Below are 26,692 nucleotides of genomic sequence, written 5' to 3'. Positions count from 1 at the left end.
GAGACACTCGGGGAACACGCACAGGGCAAACAGGAAAAGGCTGAACACCTAACTCCTCCATGGCAGCCCTCACTCTGTACCGAAACGGTTGTAGATAGCGAGGGTGGGTGTTATAAAAGGGGAAAAGAGCGACCTCAGAGACAACCATAAAACTTAGCGAGGAAGGTAGACGATGAAGGCGGTGCCAACACTGCACCAGTAAGGACTGGCGACAGATCCAGTGGCGGTTCATTCGCGTCTACTAATAGACTAGGACTTGGGGAAGACCGGAAAGCTCCAGTTGATAGACGGATCCCAGCATGATGGACTGAACTAAGAGGCTGCAGCCGTGCCTCAGTAGCAGAAGAGTATACCTCACACCCATAGTCCAATTTGCTCCGAACCAAGGCACGGTAAAGGTAGAGCAGGGTGACTTTATCAGAGCCCCAAGACAGGTGAGACAGAGTCCGTAGGAGAGACAGGGCACGGTGGCAGGATAAACATAATGCATGGATATGGGGAACCCACGTCAGTCGTCTGTCGAAAACAAGACCGAGAAACCTTGCTTCATCCACACATCGTACCCTGTGGCCATGTAACTTGAGAGTGGGGTTGGGGTGGACACCTCTCAAGCGGGAGAAATGCAAGGCCATTGTTTTTGCTGGGGAGAAACGGAAGCCATGCATTGTGGCCCAATGAGATACGCGGTCTAGAGTAAGCTGCATGCGACGTTCAGCCACGGGCATCCGGGAGGCAGCATACCATATAGCTAGATCATCGACATACAGTGAGGCAGACACCCTCTCTGGAATAGAGGACAGAATACCATCTAATGCTATAGCAAAAAGGGTCGTGCTAAGAACACTTCCTTGAGGCATGCCTTCTTCCTGAGGGTACGAAGGAGACAGAGTGTCACCAATTCGAAGCCTGAATGAACGATCACGCAGAAAGTCTAATATAAATAGGGGTAGCCTACCACGTAAACCTAAAGAGTGAAGCTGCTTGATGATACCAAACTGCCATGTAGTATCATATGCCTTTTCTAAGTCAAAGAAAACGCACACCAGATGCTGTTTCCTGGCAAAAGCATCACATACTGCAGCTTCTAGGCGGACAAGAGCATCTGTCGTCGAACGATAATTGCGAAAACTAGACTGACATCGAGACAGTCATTCCTTTCGAGGAAATACATTAAGTGTGAATTGACCATCTTCTCAAACAGTTTACACAAGCATGATGTAAGGGCAATTGGTTGATATTCTAGAGGACTGGATCCTGTCTTCCCTGGCTTCTGGAATGGCAGGACAACAGCTTTGCGCCAAGAGGTAGGAAGAGAAGAGTCTCTCCAGATTCTATTAAAAAGCTTGAGGAGAAAAGACAGTGCATCATCACCCAGGTGCTGAAGCATTGCATAGGGAATATCATCAGACCCTGGTGAGGTGTCATGACAAAGGGAAAGAGCAGATTGGAGTTCATGGGAAGAGAAAGGGAGGTTGTAAGACTCCCCCCTCCCGGAATGGAAGTTCAATACCCTAGCCTCTTCTACGTCCCTGTGTCTGGCAAAAACTGGAGTGCTAGCATCTCTACGGCTGACCGCTGCAAAGACAGAAGCAAAAATATCGGCCACAGCCGAAGGGTCACCAACATGCTCACCATTTGACAGCAGCACAGGGGACCTGCCTTGCGGGAATTTTCCTGAAATCTTTTGTACTCTCTTCCACACCTGAGACACTGGTGTCTTAGAGTTTAAGGAAGACACATAAGCCATCCAAGAGTCTCGTCGGGCTTATTTGAGGACCTGGCGTGCCCTAGCACGTGCCCTCCTGAATTCGACAAGATAATGCTCTGTTTTGTATCGACGATAATGTGAAAATGCTGTCTTTTTGGCACGTACAGCAATACTACAATCCTCATTCCACCATGGGACAGGGCTATAGTTATATGTGCCAGAGGTTCTTGCAACAGCGTGGAGGGCAGCAGAATGGGTAATAGACATAAAGAATGAAACAGCTTCATCTAGATGTGGAAAGTCTTTTATGGAAACACCAATAGAAGTCAAGGAAGAAAAAAGGGACCAGCCAGCCTTATCTAACCTCCACCTCGGGAGACGGGAACAAGGACTAGATATTGCTGCAGTAAGGAGGATAGGAAAGTGATCACTCCCATGCAGATCCCTCAGAACCTCCCAGGTGAAATCCCGGAGGCAGTCAGGAGAACAGACAGAGAGGTCAATTGCGGTAAATGTATTCGTCTGAGGATGAAAATGCGTAAACTCGCCGGTGTTCAGCAGGAAGAGATCCTCGTCCTCCAATAAGGATGCCAACAAACGCCCACGTTGGTTAATTAGACAGTCACCCCACAAAGGGTGGCGACCGTTAAAGTCCCCCAGGAGAAGAAAGGGCTTAGGTAATTGTCTGAGGAGGTCTTCAAGGTCTGCTTTACTAACTACTGCGCTGGGCAGTAAATAAATGCAACAGACAGTATACCAGCGGAGGGCATACAACAGCACAGCAACACACTGGAGATCAGACTGGAAGTGAACCTGTTGATGAGGGACATTAAACCCTCACCAAGACGGCAGTACCACCAACTGGGCCCTGGACCAGAGCAGAGTAAAACACACTGTACCCAGGAGGTGCATGGGGAGTGGCAAAACCCACAAGGGTTTCTTGGAGACACACACACAATGGAGAGGCAATCAGGAGGGTCCGAACTCCTCCCAATTACTACGTAGCCCGCGACAATTCCACTGTAGGATGGTGTTCGAGTATGTCATAGTACCCATGGTGAAGGAACAATTAGGATAAGGGGCGAGACAGCCCTCATCCTGACAAGCCACTGGAGGCATGTTGCTGCTTAATACTGCTCTTTGAAGTGGGCTGCTTGGTACCACTGTGCCGGGCTTTGATTGAAGGTGTCATTATACTCTTGAGGTGGAACACCAGCCAGTCTGGAAGGTGGCTTGGATGGTGCCTTTGGTGGGGTAGGGCGACTAGTGGAAACACCAGAAGTCCTAGATGTGGAAATGGATTGCACAGGGTCAGACCCCTGTGAAGGTGGCAGAGCAAGACTCCGATCTGAAGCACCAAGGGTCCGCCGGACATCCTTCCCGGGCAGGGACTGGTTCACACACGGACCATCAGCTACAGTCCGTCTTGCCAGACTCCCCAGCAGCAAGCGAGTGAGCCCTCTTAGGATCTAAGGATCCAGACCCTGTCGCAGCAGAGTGAGAGGGTAGTAATGCAGGCAACTGAGGAGGTGCATCATGATCTGGTGGGGGCAGGTCTCCAGAGGCCACCGGAAGTGAAACATCCGACACCCTGGGTAGGAGGTGCCAAACTGGGCTGGCACCTCGGGTGCCCTCTCAGACTCTGAACTGAGTCTAGAGGGCTCTTGTACTGAAGGACCGAGAGCAGAAGAGGATGATTCTACAACTGAAATTTTGCTAGACGAATGATCAGTATTCAAGGAGTCTGTTGAGTCACGATGACGTTTTGAGGAGGTCAGACTTGATTCAAGACAACCAGGCGAGGATTCAGCCATATTAGAAGTAGTTTCCTTATTAACGCTGACTTTAGCTGCAAGAAGTGGAGGCTGCACAACTTGAGATGGTGAGACAGATGATGGGACCACTGGAGATGGTTGCAAAGACTGGTTTTGTGACCGCTCTATGACAGGATGACGTGTACGTCTATGACGGGACAATATTGATGCATATGATTCTCCATTCCTCACAACAGACGCTAGTGCTCTAGTTCGAGCTTCAGCAAAACTGATCTTATCCCTGTGTCGAAGAAGCAAAATTTCTTCTTCTAGCCGAAACCAGTCACAGACAGCTGAAGACGCAGGGTGTGCCTCATGGCAGTGCACGCAACAAGCAGGCCCAGGGCATTCTTTGCCTGGATGAGTGGTATCACCACAGTTAACACATACTGCCGGGAGGCCCTGTTGCATCCGAAGACAGGTACGTCCAACATGCCCATACATTTGGCAGTGGTAACAGAGTCTTAGATTTGGTACACAAAGCTTAACTTTAAGGGAGAGCCAGGCAACCTTAATAGAAGAAGGAAGAGCTGTACAACCAAATGTGAGTAACAAGGATGGAGTTGGAGTAAGAATACCATTAACTTTCTTTTGGAACCTTTCTACTTTAACTACAATGTGGATCCTTAGTTCATCAAGAAGCTTGTCCTTGGAGTACTGAAGCAAGTCCCGGGAAAACACAACTCCTCGACACTGATTGAATGTTGCATGTGGGACACAGGAGACATCACACCAGGATCTTTACATTTTTCAACCAGACGAGAACCTTCTTCAGGGGATGTAACCTTCACCAAGAGGCCACCATCCCCCTGAGGTGACATCTTTGGCTCCCTCCCACAGATCAATATAATTTCCTGATGAACGGTGAAAATGTCGAGGGCACTAATGGGTTGACCACCTACGGCACGGATTATATAATATCTTGGGAAATTGGTCCTTTGAAAAACACCCGGAAGGACTTCGCGGGTAGGTCCACAAGATGGTGGTAATTGGCGACGGCATTTTGTCTTATCTTGTTTCCCTGAGCGTGAACTATTGGAACCTGGCAGGAAGGGCTCCAGGGTGGCTATATGTGATGGGCCACCCGGTTGTACAGGTGTCCCACACAAAGGAGGCCGTGAAGAATTGCCACAGACAGAACCAGGGTCGTCAACAGAAGAAAAATGAACAGATGCCATATTACAAGGACGACCTTCATTCCCCCACCCCTCCACCCACCGCAGAGCCCAACAAGGGGAGGTCATTTGCCAGGGATGACACCACTGGCGACCCCAGAGGTAGTGGGAGAGTATACGCAGGTAACCACTGGGGGACCTGGACAAGGGTGACTCCAGGACAATAGGAGCCACCAAGCCCCCCAGTGCCTGCTTGACCCTAGCCAACGCATGACCAGTCGATTGACCTGGCCGGGCCCAACCAGGCTGCCCGTCTAGCCTGAATAAGGGACCGAAGAAGTGTATTGCTTGCTGCAGGGCGCATCGTGCAGCATCGCTCAACCTCCAGGACTCCCGTCTCTTAGCATTAAGGGACGCCACGCATGGCAAACACGTGGGGAGGCACAGTCCCCCCCTAGATGGCCAGATATTTCAAGGATTCTATTACATCGGGTTCTTTGGTAAACAGTAAATCTAGTCTTGCTGGTGTGTCCTCACCTCGGAACTGTGTCTCTTTTTTGACCCATTGCATCATCACATTGTTCATTGTTATATTTAATATAATAGTGCCCCACGAATCTTCGCTGCCTCCTGAGTCCCATTCCTCCCAGTTCACCTCTTTACAACTGAAGTCACCCATTAAAATTATATTGTTGCTTTTCTCAATATTTTTCTGTAAATAACTAGCCATGTCTGACAACATTTCCTGGTATTCATCATCACTCCATGCTCCTGTCTTAGGGGGAACATACACTACTGCCATATCTCTCTTGATATTCTCTTGTTTCTAATTTCATATTTATCACTTCAACCCTGCCTTCTCCCATTTCCACGGTATCTACATTCATGTTGTTTTTCACTGCTATCATCACTCATCCTCCCATTTCTTCTTTTCTGTCTCTTCTCCACAGTTTGCATTTACCATCTCCCATATGAACATCAATATCTTCTCTTAACGTGGTCTCTACAAAGCATATAACATCAGGTTCATGTACCCTCAAAAAATCATTGATTTCTAGTCTTGCCAATATTAAACCATTAACATTTGTATATCCCATGGTCACATTATTTTTTATGTTTTTTATACCTTCTTTTCTCCTTCTTTCCGTCGTTACCACTTTCTTAATTTCTGATCCATGACTCTCCAATAAAACACTGTCTTAGCTTCCTCCGTTCTCTGTTCGTTTTTTACCTTTGCTTCCTTTACTAACTCCTTTATTTTAGCTCTTCCTTCCTAATTTGCATCTCTCCTTCTCCAAACATTTTTGAACCCTTCCTTGTCTAATAATTTCCACTTTCTACTGTTGCCTGGGACTTAAACTTTACCTTCAATGGCCTTGCCCCTCCTTCCTCGTACTTTGCTAACATAAACACCTCTTCAATCTCTTCTTGAGCTTCGCTGTTTTCCTCCATGACTACTGATATTATTTCTTTAACCTTATTCAGTTCTTCTCTTTCTCTTTCTGATCTTATTGTCATTTGTTTTTCTCTAACTCTTGAAATTATTAAACATTTTTTGTTATCTGCTACATCCCTAACTAAAGATTCTCTACTTCTCAGTACCCTAACCACTTCCCTCTCTACCTTTGTGTGTGTGTGTGTGTGTGTGTGTGTGTTGTTCAGAAGCAGGAGTGCTAGTGGAAAATTCCCAATGTTTCGCACCTCTTCAGTTACTAGTCAGAGTTGTCAGATGGCCTGCTGTTGTGAGTGGAGGTATTTTCTAATGTTATGCATTAATCTTTATTCTCTTCTTCTCTATAACATTTTACTTAGGTGACTGCTAAATTATGTAATTTGATTTCAGTTTGTATGATAAAGCATTTAGAGTGCTACATAATGAAAGAGGGCTCTGGAATATTTTGGATGTCTCTGTCATGGAAAATGTTGTTGTTAGGAGCATGTCCCAGAACATTCGAGTTTCGAGCAAGGTTATAAAAGGATAGGAAAGAGAATAAAGGAGCTTCAGTTAGTGTAGTTTACTTGTGGCCTTACGAAGTTAGTGTAGCTCTAGTACTTGTGAAATCAATGAAGTCTATTTTATTTTTTTATGCGATTAAGAAGGAACTTTGGGGGATGAAGTGCGTGAAAGGGTACAGCAGGGAAGGAAGGTTGTTGGTACACTGAAAGCAGTGATGAGAAATAGGGAGGTGAGTATGGAAGTTACGAAGTCACTGCATGATAGTATTGTGATCCCTACCCTGACGTATGGAAGCGAGGCGTGGACCTTGCAAGAGGGGAACAAGTCAAGAGTGAGAGCAGTGGAAATGAGTTACTTGAGAGGAGCATGTGGAGTGACGTGGAGGGACAGGTTGACGAATAAAGAAGTGAAGGAATGATGTGGGGTGGATGTGGATGTGGTTGAGAAGATTAGGAGAAATACACTGAGGTGGTTTGGACATGTGAAGAGAATGGAGAATGAAAGACTGACTAAGAGGGTGTATGTAGGTGAGGTGGAGGGAGGGAGAGGGAGGGGTAGACCGAGGATGAGGTGGAGGGATGGAGTTGAGAGGTATATGAGGGAGGAGGGGGTGAGTTGGGGGGAGGGTAGTCAAATGGTGGGTGACAGAGCAACTTGGAGGCGTTTTGTCTGCGGCCACCCTTTGCGGGATTAGGGCATCGGGCTATAGATAGATAGAAAGATAGAAGAATGGAACAAAAGGCTAGGAGCCTGCAAACAATTCCGTCCAAGAAAAAACAAAAAAACAAAAACAAAAGTGAGCCAAATTCAAGATCTGTTCATTTCAAGATGCCTGGACACACTGCATTTGAAAGACTGGAGATCATAGGAAGTAGGAAATACAGGCAAAAGGAGACAGTTCCAGAGATGACCTGTTGCATAAATGAGGGACTGGGAGTAACGGTTAACTCTTGCATTAGAGAGTTGGACAGAAAAGGGATTTGAGTTTGTTGCTAGATGGGTGCTACACACCCATCGTAGAGGTGGAGGGATGCAAGCAGACAATTCAGAGGAGCAGTAACCATGGAAGCAGCAATAGAAAACAGATAAAGAGGCAACAGTGTGGTGAAGAGACAGAGGTTGAAGGGTGCCAGTAAGAAGAGGAGAGTTAATGAGACAAAAAGCCTTTGACTCCACCGTACTGAAAAGAGCTGTATGTGGGGAGCCTCCCCACACAGAAGAAATGTACTCTACACAGGGGCGAATAAAACCGATGTATGAAGTCAATAACTGTGCAGGGGTAAAGAAGGTACGGAGTCAGCTTAGCACACCTAATCTCTTGGAAGTTGATTTTACAAGAGATGATTCACTCTCATCTTAAATGTCAGGACCAACTGCCTAGCCCCGGGCTCCTACGCTCCTCATGGGGCAATGTAGGATTGGATGATGGATGGATGGATGGATGTAATATGATCTTTCCATGACAAATCCCAAGTGAATGAAACCCCAAGCATGTTCAAGGATGATGCAGGCTTGAGCAAGATATTATTAAACATTAGAGAGTATTCCTGTGGAAGATTTTGTTGGGCTGATAGGTGTAAAAACTGAGTTTTGATGCAATAAAAACAAGATTATTTTTACCCCAGTTAGAGATATGAACCAAGTCAGACATTAGGTGTGCCATAGCCTCATCATTGATGAATAAAAGGAAGAGAGTTGGTGATAGGGCAGAGCCCTGAGGAACACCACTGTTGATAAATGTAGGAGAAGAACAATGGCCGTCTACAATAGCGGCTATAGAACAACCAAAAAGGAAGATGTAGATGAAGGCACACATAGAAGGGCTGAAACCGTAAGAGGGCAGTTTGGAAATTAAAGATTCATGCCAGACTCGATCGAAAGGCTTTGAGATGTCAAGTGCGATGGCAAAGCTTTCACCAAAGTCCCAAAAGGAGGATGACCAGGAGTCTGAAAGGTAGGTGTGGAGCTCGCCAGTGGAGCGTCCCTGATGGAACCCATACTGACGATCGGAAAGAAGGTTGTGAGAGGAAAGATGCTTTAAAATTTTTCTGTTAAGAACAGACTCAAAAACTTTTGAGAAACAGGATGTTAAAGCAACTGGACGATAGTTAGAGGGCTGGGAATGGTCACCCTTCCTTGGGACTAGCTGAATGAGAGCAAACTTCTAGCAAGAAGGAAAGGTACAAGTTGAAAGACAAAGGCGAAAGAGTTTACCTAGGCATGATGTAAGCACAGAAGCACAGTTCTTGAGGACAACAGGAGGGACCCCTTCAGGCCCATATGCCTTGTTACTACTGTGGCCAGTGATGGCTGAAAATACATCGGCTGAAGAGATTTTAATGTCAGCCATGAGGAAGTCAGTTGGAAAGCATAGTGTAGTTACTTGGCAAATAAAGACAACAAATGCAAGAAGCCTGCATTATTACAATGCCTAAGTTGATCTTCAGTACACTAAAAGGCAGACCCAACAAAGACTGATTCACTGGGTGACATCCTTCCCATACTGAACTACTGCTGATGGAGCCTGTGCCAGTGGGGGACAACGTAACAAATGATCTCAGGAGTTGGGATCGAAAAGGGCTGCAGTGGGTCAAATCTTTAACATGGAGCCAGAGGGCGTACAGACAAGAAGCTAAGCCAGACAGAAGAAGGCATCTCTGGCTGCAATCATGAAATTTCTATAAGTACAAAGTGAACAACAACGAGCACAAACTGAAGAGCGGAAAGAAATTAGTGAACAACTACAAGCACAAAGTGAAGGAGAGAAAGAGTTCAACAAAGTACTCAGTGAACAACTAGAAGCACAAAGTGAAGGACAGAAAGAGTTCACAAAAGAACTCAGAACAAGCACAAAGTGAAGAACAGAAACAGTGGTATGAACGGTTTCTTGCAACTGACGATGCAGGGATAGCCAGATGCTTTCATGGGGGAAATGAAAGATAAACAGCAAGTGTTGAAGGAGGAAATATACGCTGAGCCACAGAAGCAGAAGCATGAGGTAAGCAATAATGTGATGGAGTGCAGACAGCAAGCAGATGACCAATTGAAGATAATTAGTGAGAGAATTGAGGCTGTTGAGAAATCTTGCACTGCTGAGCCTCAGGCTAGTGTACAGGGAGCATATGAAATAAGTGGACAATGTATGTTGAATCTTGATGAATCCCAATCATCTAAAGGTAGCATTACAGGGATGAATAATCAAAATATAGGAATTCTGAGTCCTGGACTTAATTATGATGCCCCAGTTTTTTGGCCCCAAACCAGTGAAGTGCATGGCTATAATGGGGGTCCAATAAAAAAGAAACCTCAGGAATTTGATGGCAAAGTATCCTGGGAAGCTTAACGTGCGCAGTTCAAGTTACCTGCTGATCAGAATGGTAGGGATGATAGCTAGAGGTCAGTGTAGCTTTCTCCTAGCCCTGGGGATGCCGCAATGGAGATTCTTGGTCAGATGTCAGTGGAGAGGAATAGTTATCAGTCCCTAGTAGAAGTTCTGGAGTGCAGATACAGGACCATGTACCAGACTGAGGTTTACAGTGCAAAATTCCAGAGCTGTGTACTGGCTCGAGGAAAATCCCTCCAGCAGCTTGCTCATGGCCAGGAGAGTACGGCACAGAAGGCATACCCTGGAGCAGCACCTAACCTGTTGGCTATTCTTCTGAGGGGCCAGTTCACTGATGCGCTTGATAGTGCAGAGTTGAAAGTGCAAGTGATGCAGGCACAACCAAGAAGCATGCAAGAAACACTAGCCAGGATCTAGAATTTGAGTCTTACATCAGGTCCAGTACATCCAGTCTGCAAGTAGGTTGTTGTGCGGGATTCAGGGCAAGAAAGGGGCAGGTATGTGAGGCAGAGAAATTTGAAGGAAGTTGCTGGTACCGTGAAAAGTCAGGACATAAGAAAGAGGACTGCTGCAAGTAGACAAGGGAACAGGAGAAGATTGGAGAGGGTTCCTGGTTCTTCTGTAAGCCAGGACACAAGCAGGAGGATTGTTACAAATGGCAGAAGGATCAAGAACAGAACAGTACAGGGAAATCAAAGAATGCAACAAAATGGTGTTGGACCTGTGGTGGGGTGGGACATGTCAGTTCTGACTGTGCGAAAAAGAAAATGGACAAGAAGAAGGCTGCAAAAGACAAGAAAGAAGCAGAATACTAGCGAAGGCTGGTGGTGAGGGGCAACCACGAGCCGTTTTTTCCCAAGTACCCCCACCACTGAGAAAATGCAAGAGAACTGCGATTGACAGTGTGAAGTCGATGCAAGAACAGGCGGCAAGAGGTGTTCCCTGGTGATTGATTCAGCCTCAGAGCAGACTTTTGAGGGACCTGATGTGTTACATCACTGGTATCTGCCTGAGTCATCAGAACAACTGTGTGGCATAACTGAGAACCACACAGAACTGAGGGGACCCCTGGATGCCACATTGAAGTAGCAGGGCAAAAGGCTATGCTTGCAGTCCAAATGGCTGACAACGAGGGTCCCTGCCTTCTTGGTCTGGACTACCTGATGTCCAAGGGATCCTTGCCTTCTTGGTCTGGACTACCTGATGTCCAAGGGATCCTTGCCTTCTTGGTCTGGACTACCTTATGTCCAAGGGATCCTTGCCTACTTGGTCTGGACTACCTGATGTCCAAGGGATCCTTGCCTTCTTGGTCCGGACTACCTGATATCCAAGGGATCCTTGCCTTCTGGGTCTGGACTACCTGATGTCCAAGGGATGTGAGCTGGACTTCCGCTCCATTAAGCTCAAGGTCCGAGGAAAGTCGGTTCCCGTCATAGCAGTGAGAAATGCCAGTTTTGGTGGTGAGGTGAGGGTGCTGCGCACTACAATGATGCCCCCAAGATCAAAATTATTGCTCCACTGTAAGGTAAGTGGCTCTTTTGACAACTAGGGGTGGTGGAGCCTGATGTATGGTGCGAGATGAAGGCTGGAGTGATGGTGTGGAAGGTCTTTGGTGGAAGCAGGCACAGCTGAAGTGCCAGTTGTAGTGGCCAGTTTCTCCCATGAGACACAGAAGATCAACGAGGGAGAAATAGTGGGCCTATGCCAGGCAGTGGACCCTGTGTGGCATCAGTGGAAGGCCAGTAAAAGAGGTGTAGTCAAAGAAGAAGGGAAATTGCCAGATCATTTACAAGACCTGCTTTCCAGGAGTTGCCAGTGCCTGGATGGTTCACAAGTGCAGCAGTTAAGGCAACTGCTAGTGAAGTCTGCTGATGTCTTTTCCACCAGAGAGCTAAACCTGGGATGCACAGATCTCGTGGAGCATTGTATCAACACCAGGGATCACCACCTGATTAAACAGCTAGCGCAGAGGATGGCACAGGTTCAACAAGAAATGGAGAAGGTGATGGAGAATCTTCAAAGTCGGGGAGTGATGAAAAAGTCCAGCAGTCCTTTTGCATCAGCAGTTGTTCTGGTATGGAAGAAGGATGGCTTAGTAAGGTGCTGTGTGGATTATCGGGCCCAGATGAGATGACAGTTAAAGATGCATACCCCCTGCCCAAAACTAATGACATGCTGGATGCTGTCAGGAGCCACGTGGTTCTCCACCCTAGACATGAAAGCAGGATATCACCAGGTCAAGGTTGCCGAAAAGGGAAAGGAGAAAACAGCCTTTACATATGGATGGGGTTTGCGACAGTTCAGTGATGCCATTTGGCCTATGCAACACCCCGGTTACTTCTGAGCGTCTCATGGACTGAGTTCTGAGAGGCCTACACTGGCAGATGGCTCTCATCTATCTTGATGATGTAACTGTGTTTGGATGGACTTTCAAACGGGAATAGGAATGCCTGTCGGAAGTGTTCAACAGGATCTGAGCAGCACACCTCACGCTGAACCCCAGGAAGTGCTACTTGTTCCAGAAGGAAGTGAAGTACTCGAGACACACTGCAGGCGAGGACAGCATCCGTACTGATCCGGAGAAGGTGGCAGCTGGGTAAACAGGCCAGCTCCAACTTGTGTGAAGGAACTACAGAGTTTCTTGAGTTTGTGTACCAACTACAGATAGGTCCCATTATACGACCACTCGATATACAAGAAACCAATTATACGACCTGGGTAAATTACGGACTATTTTCGAAATACGATCTCGAAAATCCAATGATACAACATTCAGTCTGGGACGAAGAGCGAGGCTTCTAACTCAGTCATCCCAGCAAACGCAGTCACTGCCATTTTCTCTCAACCTAGGAGAGAAATAGTGGGACCGCTCAGCTGCAGCATTGCCAGATGTGTGATAATTATCGCAAAATGCGATATTTTGGCACACTTTGCGATATGCGATAGCATGCATGCGATAATGCAATAACTTTCATAATTTCATCATCTGAAAAATAAATCGGGGATTGTAAAATTAACAAGTCTACTGTAGGACCAGCACAACAGCAGGATTCAGTAACTCTTACAATAACCAGTATTATAATCTGTTAGGTACTTAACAGTTAAACAAATTCAATAATGTAAATTAATCACTCCACATATAAATATATTACTTCCATGGTAATTACTGATATATGTGAAGAAATGCCTTTGTTTATAAGTGCAATAATTTTGATCAAAAGGAGATAATTTTAACGTGCCGGGTACGATAATATGGGTTTGGGAATCTGGCAATGCTGCTCAGCTGGCAAACGCCAGGCCAGCATCCCACCTCCAACACAACATTACCACCTATAGATGAGTGTTATGCATGTTTTATATGTTTAACTAATGTGCAGTCATATTATTTGCATACTATTTGCTCCTTCAGGTTGCTTTCTCTACAGTTCAGTAATACAGATATGTCTGTTGCATTTAGTATCATTAATTATAGCTTGAAAACCTACCTTTGATAGGGTCCTTGAACCCAACCAATAGTTTATCATTAGTTATGTGTTTCGTTACACGAAAATTCATTATACGACTATGCCAAATGGAACCTAACTACTCGTATCTTCAGGATCTCCCTGTACCAGTGTTTTGTCAAGAACTTTGCAACGATAGCTGCATCTCTGCACAAGTTGTTTAGAAAGAGACAGAAGTTTATGTGGACTACAGTGACTTCGATGGCCTTCGATGAACTAAACCATGCATTGGCAATGCTCTCCAATGTTGCAGTACCCGGATCTGAGTCAGCCATTCATCCTGGACTGTGACGTTGGTGACCATGACTCTGATGGAGTCCTGTCACAGATGAAGGATGACAAAGAGTATGTGGTGGCGTACTCCACCAAAGCGGAACTACTGTGTGACCTGTAAGGAGCTTTTGGAAGTGATGAGGAGCCTTGACTTCTTGCATCCCTAATTGTATGCATCCTACGTCATCATCAGGACGGACCATGGAGCACTCAAGTGGCTGAAGACATTAAAGAATCCCAGAAGGAAAACAGGCAACCTGGCTCGGGAAGCTGGACCAGCACAACTATGAGGTGCAGCACCGTCCTGTGTGGGTACAGTCGTCCTATGAAATGATGGCGGAGTTTCAGATTGCTTTGGCCACTCGGCACTGCCATATGTTTAATGAAAACAGTGAATGTAAAGTAAAAATTCTGTGCCATCATCACGTCATATCATATAATTATATATCACACTATGAATTATGCAAAATGAATAACAGGAGGCAGTGATACATTAGAAATTAACACTTAGACATGTTCCCCACGTGAACGAATGTGTAATGTATTACTCATCACGCGGTGTGCAATATAACCCCGTGTTCCTGATTTATTTGCTTCCCAGGATTTCAAATACAGATGTTCTAGTTTTGAAGATCAGTTAAGGAAAATTCTTGTGACTGCAATACACTACTTTATTTTCAAATGTTATGGTGATGATATAGCAACAATAAGGATGCCACAGTAATTAAATTATTCTTAGTAATGATACCCTATCTGTGGTAGCATTAAGACCATCAAGCCTTTTACTGCTTGTCTTCCCCTCCCCTACATTAAATATAAGTAGCTACTTTATTCCCAACTGATGCAAAATTATTTTCAGCTGTAAAGAGGTATGACAGATTTTACCCTTTTGTCTTACACTAGAGAACATCCTCTTGAGAGTTACTGATGCAGTTGGACAAGAAGTCCACCAAGACATAAAGTAACTTGGTGGTGGGATGAGGGTGTAGAAGCTGCAGTTAAGGAGAAAAGAAGGCTTTTCTGGATGTGGAAAAAGGATGGTATCAAAAAGGAATGCTTGGCTGCCAAGTGTAGGACTAGCAGAGAGGTATACAGGGACTTTTACTTGATAACCTAGATTGTGTGGAAAGGAAGACTACAATATTTAAGATGGCAAATCAGGTAATGAGGGAGACTCAGCATATTATTGGTGAGCAGTGTGTGAAGGATGATGAAGGAAGGGTAGTGATGAACAGTGAGGATATTAAAGAAGCATGGAGAGAGCATTATAATCAGTTGTTGAATGAAGAGTTTGACTGGGACAGGGAATGCTTGGAGCCGGCAAATGCAGTGTCTGACCCTTGGCCTTTGATCGATGCTGCTAATGTGAGTGAGGCAATAGGCAGGATGCAGGTGGGGAAGACAGCAGGTATGTCTGGGTTGACTGCTGAAATGTTGAAGGCCTCAGGAGGTATAGGAGTGACGTTAGTCACTGACCTGATAAATATGATTACTGTATATACATGAGTGTGTTGTCCCAGATGATTGGCTGAAGGGTGTAACTGTTAATGTGTACAAGGGGAAGGGTGATGCCCTGCAAAGAGGAAATTATAGTGGTATAAAGCTTTTAGATCAGATAATGAAAGCAATGGAGAGAGTTCTATGAGGTATGAAAGAGTGAATGTTGATGAGATGCAGTTTGGGTTTATGCCAGGCAGGGGAACCACTGATGCCATATTCAATGTTCAACAGCTTCAGAGAAAATATATAGGAAAGAAAAGGGAATTGTGCTTTGTGTTTATTGATCTGGAGAAGGCCTTTGACAGAGTCCCAAGAGAGGTAGGCAATAAAGTGGGCAATGAGAAAGCCTGGGATTGAAGAGTGGCTGGTTAGAGTGGTTATGGCCATGTATGTAGGTGCTTGCACCCAGGTAAGAGTGAATGGAGATTTGTGTGATGGGTTTTCTATGAATGTTAGTGTGCATCAGGGGTCAGTTTTGAGTCTCCTGTTGTTTATCATGGTACCTGAAGCTCTCTCATGTGACTTCAGAAATGGACTTCCGTGGGAAATGTTGCATGCTGATGATTTGGTGCCGACTGCAGAGAATGACAGGGAGACGGAGGAAATATTTAGGAAGAGGAGAGATGGTATGGGGTACAAGGGCTTATGAGTAAATGCAAATAAAACAAGAGTGATGATATCTAGGTTTGGTGGTGGTACTGTCAAAGAAGAGGGAGAGTGGCCATATACAATCTGCCAGAAGGACATGGGAAATAATTCCATCCTGTGTGGTGTTTGCGATACATGGGTACATAAGAGCTGTAGTGGCATTTGAGGTAGACTGCGAGATAATGCTGATTTTATGTGTCTGGTGTGTTCGGGAGAGCAGGTGTAGATTGTCAGGCATGAAAAGTTTGAACCTGCTGGTAAGTCTCTTGAGTGTGCGAAAGTTTTGTTATTTGGGAGACATGTTATGTGCTGGAGATGGGGCTGGAGCTAGCTCTGTGGCTAGGGTAAGGAGTGGTTGGAAGAAGTTCAGGGAGCTGTTGCCTCTCCTGACACTGAGAGGGCTCTTTGTATGCAGCCAAGGATCTTTGTATGCAGCACGTGTTGGGGGTGTAATGCTGTATAGTAGTGAGCCCTGAGCAGTAAAGGAAGAGGATATTTGCAGGCTCAAACGTACAGAAATGTGCACTGCATCCCTGACTGCAAGGCCTGGGGGGGGCCAGGTTTATGATGGAAGAGTTGAGAGGTAGGATGGGAGTGGAGTGTACTGGTGTTGTGATGAGAAGAGGTACATTGAGGTGGTCTGGGCATGTGGAGAGGATGGGGGATGACAACTGGGTGCAGAAATTGAGAAGCGTTAATATTAGGAGTGGGGCTGCGATGGATAGACCAAAAAAGACCTGGGACGAGGTCATTAACTGTGACCTCAGGGTTAAGGGACTGAACACAGAGGCTGCCATAGATCGAGCAGTATGGAGAGCTGCCATTAGGTGACCAAGGCTGATGCATGCAAGCATGTTGGAGCCTTCAAAAACAAAACAACACAAAACTAGGCAATAAAGAAGACGAAAATATGAGTTTATAAACTCTTGAAATGCAAAAACACACACTTTTTGGTCTACCCTTTAACTGGCAATATCTTTCATTTTAAATGAACTGCTATGTCCTGCTTAACTGAAAATGCTGATTTGGGAATTCTGAAGTCAATGATTTGTTTATCAACCTTTGCAGTTTATTACTCTTGATAATTGTTTATGCACTGAGGATACTAGGCAATGACACAAGCTGGCATTTTCCAAAGAGCACTGACTCACAGCAAACTTCGAGGTCCTTTTATATTTCATCCACCGACAGTCCTCTGACTTACAATAAATCATCCAAAGTTTTTCTTAATGGAAAACTGGCCAAAGGCAGTGTAATAACTGCAGGGCTCTGAGTAAAAGTTGTCTCCTTTTGTGCTTCTTGATCGAATAAAAGTGAATTCCAATCTACTGAAGTCCGTTATAGCAAGGTTTTACTGTATTGCAGATTCAAATAATTTTAATCAGAACAGTGGATTTTATCTGTCTATCTATCTATCTATAGCCCGCCGCCCTAATCCCGCAAAGGGTGGCCGCAGACATAACGCCTCCAAGTCACTCTGTCACCCACCATTTGACTCCCCTCCCCCCAACTCACCCCCCCCTCCCTCATATACCTCTCAACTCCATCCCTCCACCTCATCCTCGGTCTACCCCTCCCTCTCCCTCCCTCCACCTCACCCACATACACCCTCTTAGTCAGTCTTTCATTCTCCATTCTCTCCACATGTCCAAACCACCTCAGTGTATTTCTCCTGATCTTTTCAACCACATCCACATCTACCCCACAACGTTCCTTCACTTCTTCATTCGTCAACCTGTCCCTCCACGTCACTCCACATGCTCCTCTCAAGTAACTCATTTCCACTGCTCTCACTCTTGACTTGTTCCCCTCTTGCAATGTCCATGCCTCGCTTCCATACGTCAGGGTAGGGATCACAATACCATCATGCAGTGACTTCTTAACTTCCATACTCACCTCCCTATTTCTCATCACTGCTTTCAGTGTACCAACAACCTTTCTTCCCTGCTGTACCCTTTCACGTACTTCATCCCCTAAAGTTCCATCCTTACTCATCACACAACCCAAGTACTTGAATGCACTCACATTCTCCATATCCTCACCATCCAACCTCACTGCACACTCTGTGGCTTCATTCCTCTCAAACACCATAACTTTACTTTTGTTTACATTAACTTTCAGCTTCCTCCTCCTACACACTGTCCCAAATTCATTCACCAAACCTTGCAACTCCCATTCATCTTCACTCAACAATACTGTATCATCAGCAAACAGCAACACCGGAAGCTTCCAAATCTCACCCTCATTCATTAGGGCCACCCCCACATCCACTGCCCTACCTTGTACCTCATTTACAACCCCATCCATATATATATTAAACAGCCATGGAGACATTACACACCCCTGTTTCAGTCCCACATTGAGATCAAAGAACTCACTCAGCTCACCATCCACTCGCACCGTAGCCCTAGCTCCCTCGTACATACTCTTCACAGCACTCAACAATTTCCCCTCCACTCCATATATTCTTAATACCTTCCACATACCTTGCCTATCTATTCTGTCATAAGCTTTCTCCAAGTCCATGAAGGCAGCATACACTTTCCTTCCCTTCTCTAGATACTTCTCCACTAAACATCTTAGAACAAATATCTGATCTACACACCCTTTTCCCTTCCTAAATCCCCCTTGTTCTTCACCTAGCTCCTCTGTCATATGCCTAACCCTATCAATGAGTATTCTACCATATATTTTACCAGTCACACTAAGAAGGCAAATACCCCTATGGTTACCACATACTTCTCTCTCCCCTTTTCCTTTGTACAGAGGAACAATTATACCTGATTTCCAGTCCTCTGGAACCCTTCCCTCTTCCCAAGCCAATCTACACAACTTCCATATCCACTCCACAACAATCTCACCCCCATACCTAAGCATTTCACCACACACTCCATCAATTCCTGGGGCCTTTCCCAGCTTAATCTTCTTCATCGCTTCCACTACTTCCGACCTACTGATCTCTTCCTCCCTCCTCTCATCCCTTCTTCTCCCAGCCATTCCCCAACCACTTATACTCACACTGCTCTCACTCTCTACATTCAACAAATCCTCAAAGTGCTCCTTCCATCTCCTCAATTTCTCTCTCTTCTCCACCAACAATCTATTATTCCTATCTTTCACTCCCCTACTATTACCCCTTTCACACTGCCTTACTTTCTTTACCTCCTTCCAAAACAATTTCTTACTCTCCCTCCATTTCACACTCAGATTCCTCCCAAACTCTTCATCCACTTTCTTCTTACTCTCCTTCACCAGTCTCTTAACCTCCCTTCTCCTGCTCACATATACCTCTCTCTTCTCTCTCTCATCTTCTCCCCTACCTCTACTCGCCAACCATTCACCATATGCCTTTTTCTTTTGTTCCACAGCTCATTTCACCTCATCATTCCACCATGCTGTCCCTTGCACACCCTTGCATCTCCTCCTCACTCCACAAACCGCCTCACACGCTGCGCTTATCTCTTCCGTGAATATCTTACATACGTCTTCCACCCCTTCCATCTGCTCTAGCTCATACCTTCCCAATCTTTCTTCCACTATGCTCTTATACTCTGTCCTTTTCTCACTATCTTGCAATTTCTCCACTCTTCTCACAGGAGCTGCTTCCTCCTGTCTTCCCCTTCGCCTCCTCAACCACTTTCTTTGCAGCTCTACCTTGGCCATCACTAAGTGATGGTCCAAGACTCCATTCCCCCACCCTCTCCACACTCTTGCATCCAACACTTGTCTTCTCATTCGCTCATCCACACACACACATAGTCTATCATTGCCTTTCGTTCAACAAGTTCACCATCCATCCTCCTCATTACTCTCCATGTATACCGGTGGATCATCTTATGACGAAAGTAGGTGTTAGCTATTGCCAACCCCTTACCAGCACAGATGTCCACCAAAGCACTACCATTCCCATCTACTTCAGCTGGCACACCCCACTGACCAACCACTCCATCCACTCGTACATTCCCAACTTTGCCATTCATGTCTCCAATCAACAGCACTCTCTCGCTCCTCTCAAACTTGTCCATACATGCTTCTACTCTCTCCCAAAACTCATCTTTCACTCTTGCCACTCGATCCTCTGTTGGAGCATACACACATACAATCGCCCATGCTTGTATACCTACTTTCATCCTCACCCATACAATCCTTGCACCCACTGTTCCATACTCTCTTATATTCTCCTTCCACTTCTTGCTTATCATCAGACATACTCCCTCTCTTGCCCTCTCATTCTCACTGACTCCCGCACATATACCTACACCGTATTGCCATTCTCTCATCCTTTCACCTCTCCATTTAGTTTCAGTCAATCCACATATATCCACTTTTGCATCCTCAAGCACCTGGACAATCTCTCTCTCTTTCACTTCATCATTCATTCCTCTCACATTCCACGTTCCTACCCTCAGAATGTCCTTTGTCCGTTCCTTAGTCGTCAACGTATGGTCCGTCCGGGTCCGAGACGCTTTATTTGCTTTTTTAGTTAGTTCTTTTTACGGGGTGGGGCACTAACCCACCACCAACCCTTTTAGTCGCCTCGTACGACAAGCAGGGATACTGGGGGAGTATTCTTGAAACCCCCCTACCCCCAAGGGGGATTAAAAAACGAAACCTCCAGCCTGAAAAGGGAATAGTCTTCCCGGATCGCAGTGAAGATACTGCTCTGCCGTATATAACACCCCGACTGGTACGTAAGTCGTATGTGAACGCTTCCATACGTCACATCAGCATTCGAGTGATCTGTATTCGGGATGCGGGGGAGCGCGGCACTCTTTGGCCCGAACGACGCCCCCCTGATATCCCCTTGCAGTGGCCCGACCTCAGCCGCCACGGGTTAGCCCGCCGCACCGCCCACCCTCTCGCTCTCTCTCTCCGAGGTGGAGGAGGAGGAGAGGAGGGGGGCGACGGGTGGCGGCCCAAGTCTTTTTCGTCAGTAAAGGCGACCATCCCAATGCTAGACGTACACAAACCGTCAACCACTAGCCGCGATTCTGCCTTAAGAGGCCTTCAGGCATAATCGCACGGACGCAGCAACGCTCCACTGTCCTCTCGAACAAGAGCTGCGCCATATGTCCGGACCTGCCATTCCTCTCGTACTGAGCAGGACTGCTATACCGACGGAGAGACACACAACTTTGTTAGCAAACAGTAGGATAAAACTAACCTGTCTCGCGACGGGATTTTATACACTGGTCAAATCTTTAGTCTACTTTTTAACTAGCGTAAGGCCAAAAATAGGGTAGTTTGCTCTGGTTGTTCAAGAGCATGACATCACTATCTTGGAGCTGTGAGGCCTACTTAGGTCGCTGAGTGTAAACACTGTATGCCATTCCTGAATAAGCCTGTCTTGGCGAAACGTTGAAATAAACTCAGTCCCTACTCTGCACTTTGTCATCCTTATCAAAACTTAAAGAATATGAAAATATCAAAATGGTCCTGCAGACGACCTGATATCATGAGCACCAGTGGTCTATTTGTGTTGACCTAAAGATGGTGAAATTCTTGCTTAGGCAGCAAAATGGATACATGAAGAACGCTTGCTTCATCTGCTTGTGAGTTAGAGCAAAGCAAGATCATTGGAAAAAGTGACACAGCCTTCAAGGGAAAACATGACTGCAGGTGCAATGAACAACATTAACAAGCCATTGGTTGACAGAGGAAAAAAAACATTCTCCCACCACTCCATATCAAGCTTGGACTGATGAAGCAACCTGTTAAGGCCATGGACAAATACATTTGTTGATCATTCCTTGGACTAAGTATTGAAAAGCTATAAGCAGGAATCTATGTTGGTCCTCAGATTTGTAAATTCATCAGAGATTCGAATTTCACAAAATGTATGAATGATGTTAAGCTTTCATTTAGTGCAGTTATGTCTCGGTTGCCAAAAACTTCTTGGGTAACCACAATGCAGACAAGTATGAAGAACTGGTGCAAAAGATGCTTGATAACTTTAAAAATCTGGGTGCTAAAATGAGCATAAAGGTGCTCTTTCTCCATAGCCACTTGGACAGATTTCCTAAGAATCTTGGTGATTTTGGTGAGAAAAAAGAGGAGAGGTTCCAACAGAATATAAAGGTGATGGAGGAAAGGTATCAAGGCAGATGGGACAGACTCATTATGGCAGACTACTGATGGAGCCTCCAACGAAACTATCCTGATGATCAACACAAAATAGACCGTACAAACAGCGTTTATCTATGCATTAATTGTGATTACCTAAATCAGCTTACTCTGTTTTCAGGTTATTGTACTCAATACAATGCCATTAGGTATATCATGTGTTTACCTTTGTATGATCTGCAACTGTTTCCATGTGATTTGTGGGTAGACTATACCTGACCATGAAATTTTTTACATTTTTTTAGTTTTCCAATAAGGTCTTGAAACTTTATGATCACAATGAATGTAAAATTAATTCCTGCATTAAATCTGAAATCAGTTAGACAACAAAATAGTTCAGCAACAAATCTGTATGCAGTATGTGAAAATGACAGGGGCTCTGAAGGCTGAGTGAGCTGAATTCTCAAATATGATGGCATCAGTTATATGAAAAATCAGAGACAATCTGGCATAACCGTTAGCACATACAGAACCAGCGCTCTAGTTACCCTAAAATCGGTCTAATATCATCGGCAATATATTTAGTGCTGACCAGTGTTATATATTATCTAATATCAGACAGAACTACAATATTCACTGTAGATTGGAAGAGAACCTTCTACCCAAACTGACAAGTGGTAGGGGCTTTCATTATAACAGAACAGGTGGAAGAGACACAATGCTACAAAAATGAAACACAGTACCGTACTGTATTCAGGAAAAAAAAAAAAAAAAAATGCTATTTGACATCCTCCTTTATTAATTATACAGTACTGTATATAGGAAAAAATCCAGTTTCCCCTACAGGAACCCAACACTACAAATGGACATGGAATAGCTGGAAGCCTTGGTCTCTTTTTATGAGATCTATTCACTAACAACATGGACAGAAATCTACATGCTGCAGTGTACTTCATCATACATTATGAACCGCTCAAGAAAAATGAGTCTGGCTTTTATGGACTAATGAACCTGATCAGTCTGGTATTTCAATATACGGTAGTATCCAGAAACACACAGAGAAAGAAAAACTAAAAAAACCATCAACTAGCAAGCTCAGAGAAATAAGCACACAATCATTCACAAATCAGTAAAGTTTTTAGAGTTCAGGCCCCACCTCAGATGCAAAATCATCAACATTTCACTTTAGATGCAATTATGTACACCTGTAAAACACAGTTACTCCCACGTTAAAAGAAAGGATGCTGAACCTTTGTCACATGCCTCTCACGGATGCTTCATATATATATCTTGTCACACCCAGACTAGCATCTTTAACCCGCCGCATGCCGGCTATTTTTTGCCCTATGGGTCACCCCAGTGCTGGACATTTTTCGACCATTTTTTTTTTTTTTTTTTTTTGCTAAAATGATAGATTTTGATGTGGAAACAACAAAGTTCGCCATTAAAATGCTCACCGAGGCTCAGAAATTAGTTTTTTGAGTCCTGCATACTCGTGTACAGGTATAGCCGCTCTCTCATGTTCACTACGTACGTGAGGGAAAGCCGTTTTCTATGTAAGGTATACTCAGGTATTTATGCTGGGAAGGTATACCAATGTTCAGTACATTTTTCTGATTACTTATTACTTCAACATCTATCACAATTTGCATGTCTTTCTCACTGTGAATGCATTATCTTACATTTACTTGAAGTCAGGTACAACCTGACTTCATTATGTACAGTCCTGGCACTTACAAGAAGGTATTTACAACCTCACTTCACTATATAGTCCTTACACTTACAAGAAAATATTTACAACTTACAGGGTGATGCCCTGGAAAGAGGAAATTATAGAGGTATAAAGCTTTTAGATCAGATAATGAAGGTAATGGAGAGAGTTTTAGAAGGTATGATTAGAGAAAGAGTGAATATTGATGAGATGCAGTTTGGGTTTATGCCAGGTAGGGGGACCACTGATGCCATATTCATTGTTTGACAGCTTCAAGAAAAATATATTGGTAGGAGAAGGGATCTTTATTTTGTTTTTGTTGATTTGGAAAAGGCCTTTGACAGAGTCCCTAGAGAGGTGGTGAAGTGGGCAATGAGAAAGCTTGGCTTGGAGGAGTGGCTGATTAGGGTGGTTATGGCCATGTATGTGGGTGCTCACACCTAGGTGAGAGTGAATGGAGATTTGAGTGATGAGTTTTCCGTGAATGTTGGTGTGCATCAGGGGTCAGTCTTGAGTCCCATGTTGTTTATCATGGTACTTGAAGCCCTTTCACGTGACTTTAGAAACGGACTCCCGTGGGAGTTGTTGTATGCTGATGATTTGGTGTTGATTGCAGAGAATGAAAGGGAGGCGGAGGAAAGGTTTAGGAAGTGGAGAGATGGTATGGGGCAAAAGGGTTTAAGGGTAAATGCAGATAAAACAAAAGTGATGATATCTAGGGTTGGTGGCGGTACTGTCAAAGACGAGGGAGAGTGGCCGTGTGCAGTTTGCCACAAGGGCGTGGGAAGTAATTCCATCTTGTGCGGTGTGTGTGATAAATGGGTGCATAAGAGATGTAGTGGTATCAGAGGTAGACTGCGAGATAATGCTGATTTTATGTGTACGGCGTGCCGGGGCGAGCAGGTGGAGATCATCCGTGAAAGGATTGAACTTGCTGGTGAATCTCTTGAGTGTGTGGAGGAGTTTTGTTATTTAGGAGACATGTTGTGTGCTGGAGGTGGGGCTGGAGCTAGCTCTGTGGCTAGGGTGAGAAGTGGTTGGAAGAAGTTCAGGGAGCTCTTGCCTCTCCTGACATTGAGGGGGCTCTCCCTACGTGCCAAGGGGTCTTTGTATGCAGCGTGTGTTAGGAGTGTGATGCTGTATGGCAGTGAGACCTGGGCAGTGAAGGAGGAAGACATTCGCCGGCTCAGACATACAGAAATGACAATGATTAGGTGGATGTGCAGTGCGTCCCTGTGTCCAAGGCCTGGAGGGGCTGGGTTTACAATGGAAGAGTTGAGAGGTAGGATGGGACTGGAGTGTATTGGTGTTGTGATGAGGAGAGGTAGATTGAGGTGGTTTGGACATGTGGAGAGGATGGGGGATGATAATTGGGTGAGGAAGGTGAGAAGTGTTAATATTGGGGGTGGGGTTATGAGGGGTAGACCGAGAAAGACATGGGACGAGGTCATTAAGTGTGACCTTAGGGTTAAGGGACTGAACAGGGAGGCTGCAATGGATCGTGCAGCGTGGAGAGCCGCCATTAGGTGACCAAGGCCGACACATGCAAGCATGTTGGAGCCTTTAAAAACGAAACGAAAACGAAACGATGAAAATATTTACAAAATGCCTTCACTATGTACAGCACTGGGTGAGGCACACAGGCAGAGTGAGGCAGAGCGAGCATGAGGGGGGGAGCCAGAGTGTATGGCCTTGACAGCCTGGGGGATGGTAGAGGAACAGTTACCTTACATGCCTGCCAATTTTTACCCGCGAATCTTGAAAAATGAGGTCACAGTGAAGTTTTTCATTTTAAACCATTTTAAAACGGCACTGGCACTGGCCATGGAATTATGTCAGATCGTTTTAAAACGGCACTGGCACGCAGCATGTTAATGATGCTTAAAGCTGAGAAACTAATGTTACACAGTGGCAACCCAAAGGCAGTGTTCAATGAAGAAGCTGGTAAAAACCAGACTAGGATAGTTTACCACCAAACAGTCAAACTGTAGAATGCTATGGAAGCACTTGGCCCTTCAAAAGATTATCAAAGGCTGGTGTAATTATAATATTTAAAAAAAACACACGCACACTCACCTATTTGGCCCTTGTCTACTTGTACTGAAGGCTCGAGCTAGACCAAAATCAGCAAGCTTTAAAACTCCATTCTTGGTAATCAGTACATTTGAAGCTTTGAGATCTCGATGAAGGATCTTGTTCGAATGAATGTAGTACAAACCATTGAGCAACTGCTGCATAACCTGAAGAAGAAAAAATACTGTCGTAAAGCTCAATACAAAATTTTTACATCATCATCATCATCAAATGAGAGAGGAGATCTGGATGATGATGATGATGATGATGATGATGATGATGATAATATTAATAATAATAATAATAACAATAATAATAATAATAATAACCATCATCATCATCATCATCATCATCACCATCATCTAATCCAGCATTGCCACAAGAGGAGTGTAGGAGCCCTGGGCTAGGCAAGTTGGTCCTGACATTTAAAATGAGAGTGACCAGCCTCACTGATCCCTGAATGACATTACATGAGCAATAAACCCCAACCACCCCTTGGATATAAACCCGCATCGGCTTAATCCAATAGGAGTGATAATCTAGGTAATTGGTTACCACCCAGTGTAATAAATGGTTTCCTTTTGTACAGGAAACCGTTTGGCTTATCACTCAGTGTAGTCACCCACAGACAGAAGGAAGTGAAAAGAATGAAGGAAAGAAAGACAGAGGAGGAAGGATGGAAAGAAGGAAGGGAAAAGGGAAAGGGCAGGCACCCGAGAGAAGCATTACATCAAGTAAGTGGATGGTGAGCGCCCCCACCAACCATACAAGTCCGGAAAGTGGGCATCTGGATAGTACAGGGATTATTGAAATAATAATAACAATAATAACAACAAAACAACAATAATCTGATCTTTTGTTTCTCAAAAGTATAGACTCTTCCTAAGGAATTCATTAATGCTCAACATTCATTTATTCATTTACAATTTCAGAAACTGATATAACTTGCAGAATACAAAGTAGGCCAAGGTAAGTGGCAGTGCT

At 44.9% G+C, this 26,692-nt stretch overlaps 1 protein-coding gene across 1 annotated transcript in view; it reads right to left on the bottom strand.

Annotated features, from left to right (window-relative positions):
- LOC145393437 (cyclin-dependent kinase 9-like) overlaps positions 1-26,692 on the bottom strand; it is a 398,106-nt gene that overhangs the window by 117,458 nt on the left and 253,956 nt on the right. The window contains exon 6 of the mRNA XM_080267535.1: positions 25,712-25,875. Coding sequence (XP_080123661.1) covers positions 25,712-25,875 — 164 coding nt within the window. The remainder of the gene's footprint in view (positions 1-25,711; positions 25,876-26,692) is intronic.

Source organism: Coenobita brevimanus, chromosome 24, assembly GCF_032717465.1.
Source record: "Coenobita brevimanus isolate Jiangsu-jjx chromosome 24, ASM3271746v2, whole genome shotgun sequence".
Lineage (NCBI taxonomy): Eukaryota > Metazoa > Arthropoda > Malacostraca > Decapoda > Coenobitidae > Coenobita > Coenobita brevimanus.
This window is presented reverse-complemented; position numbering and strand designations above follow the sequence as displayed.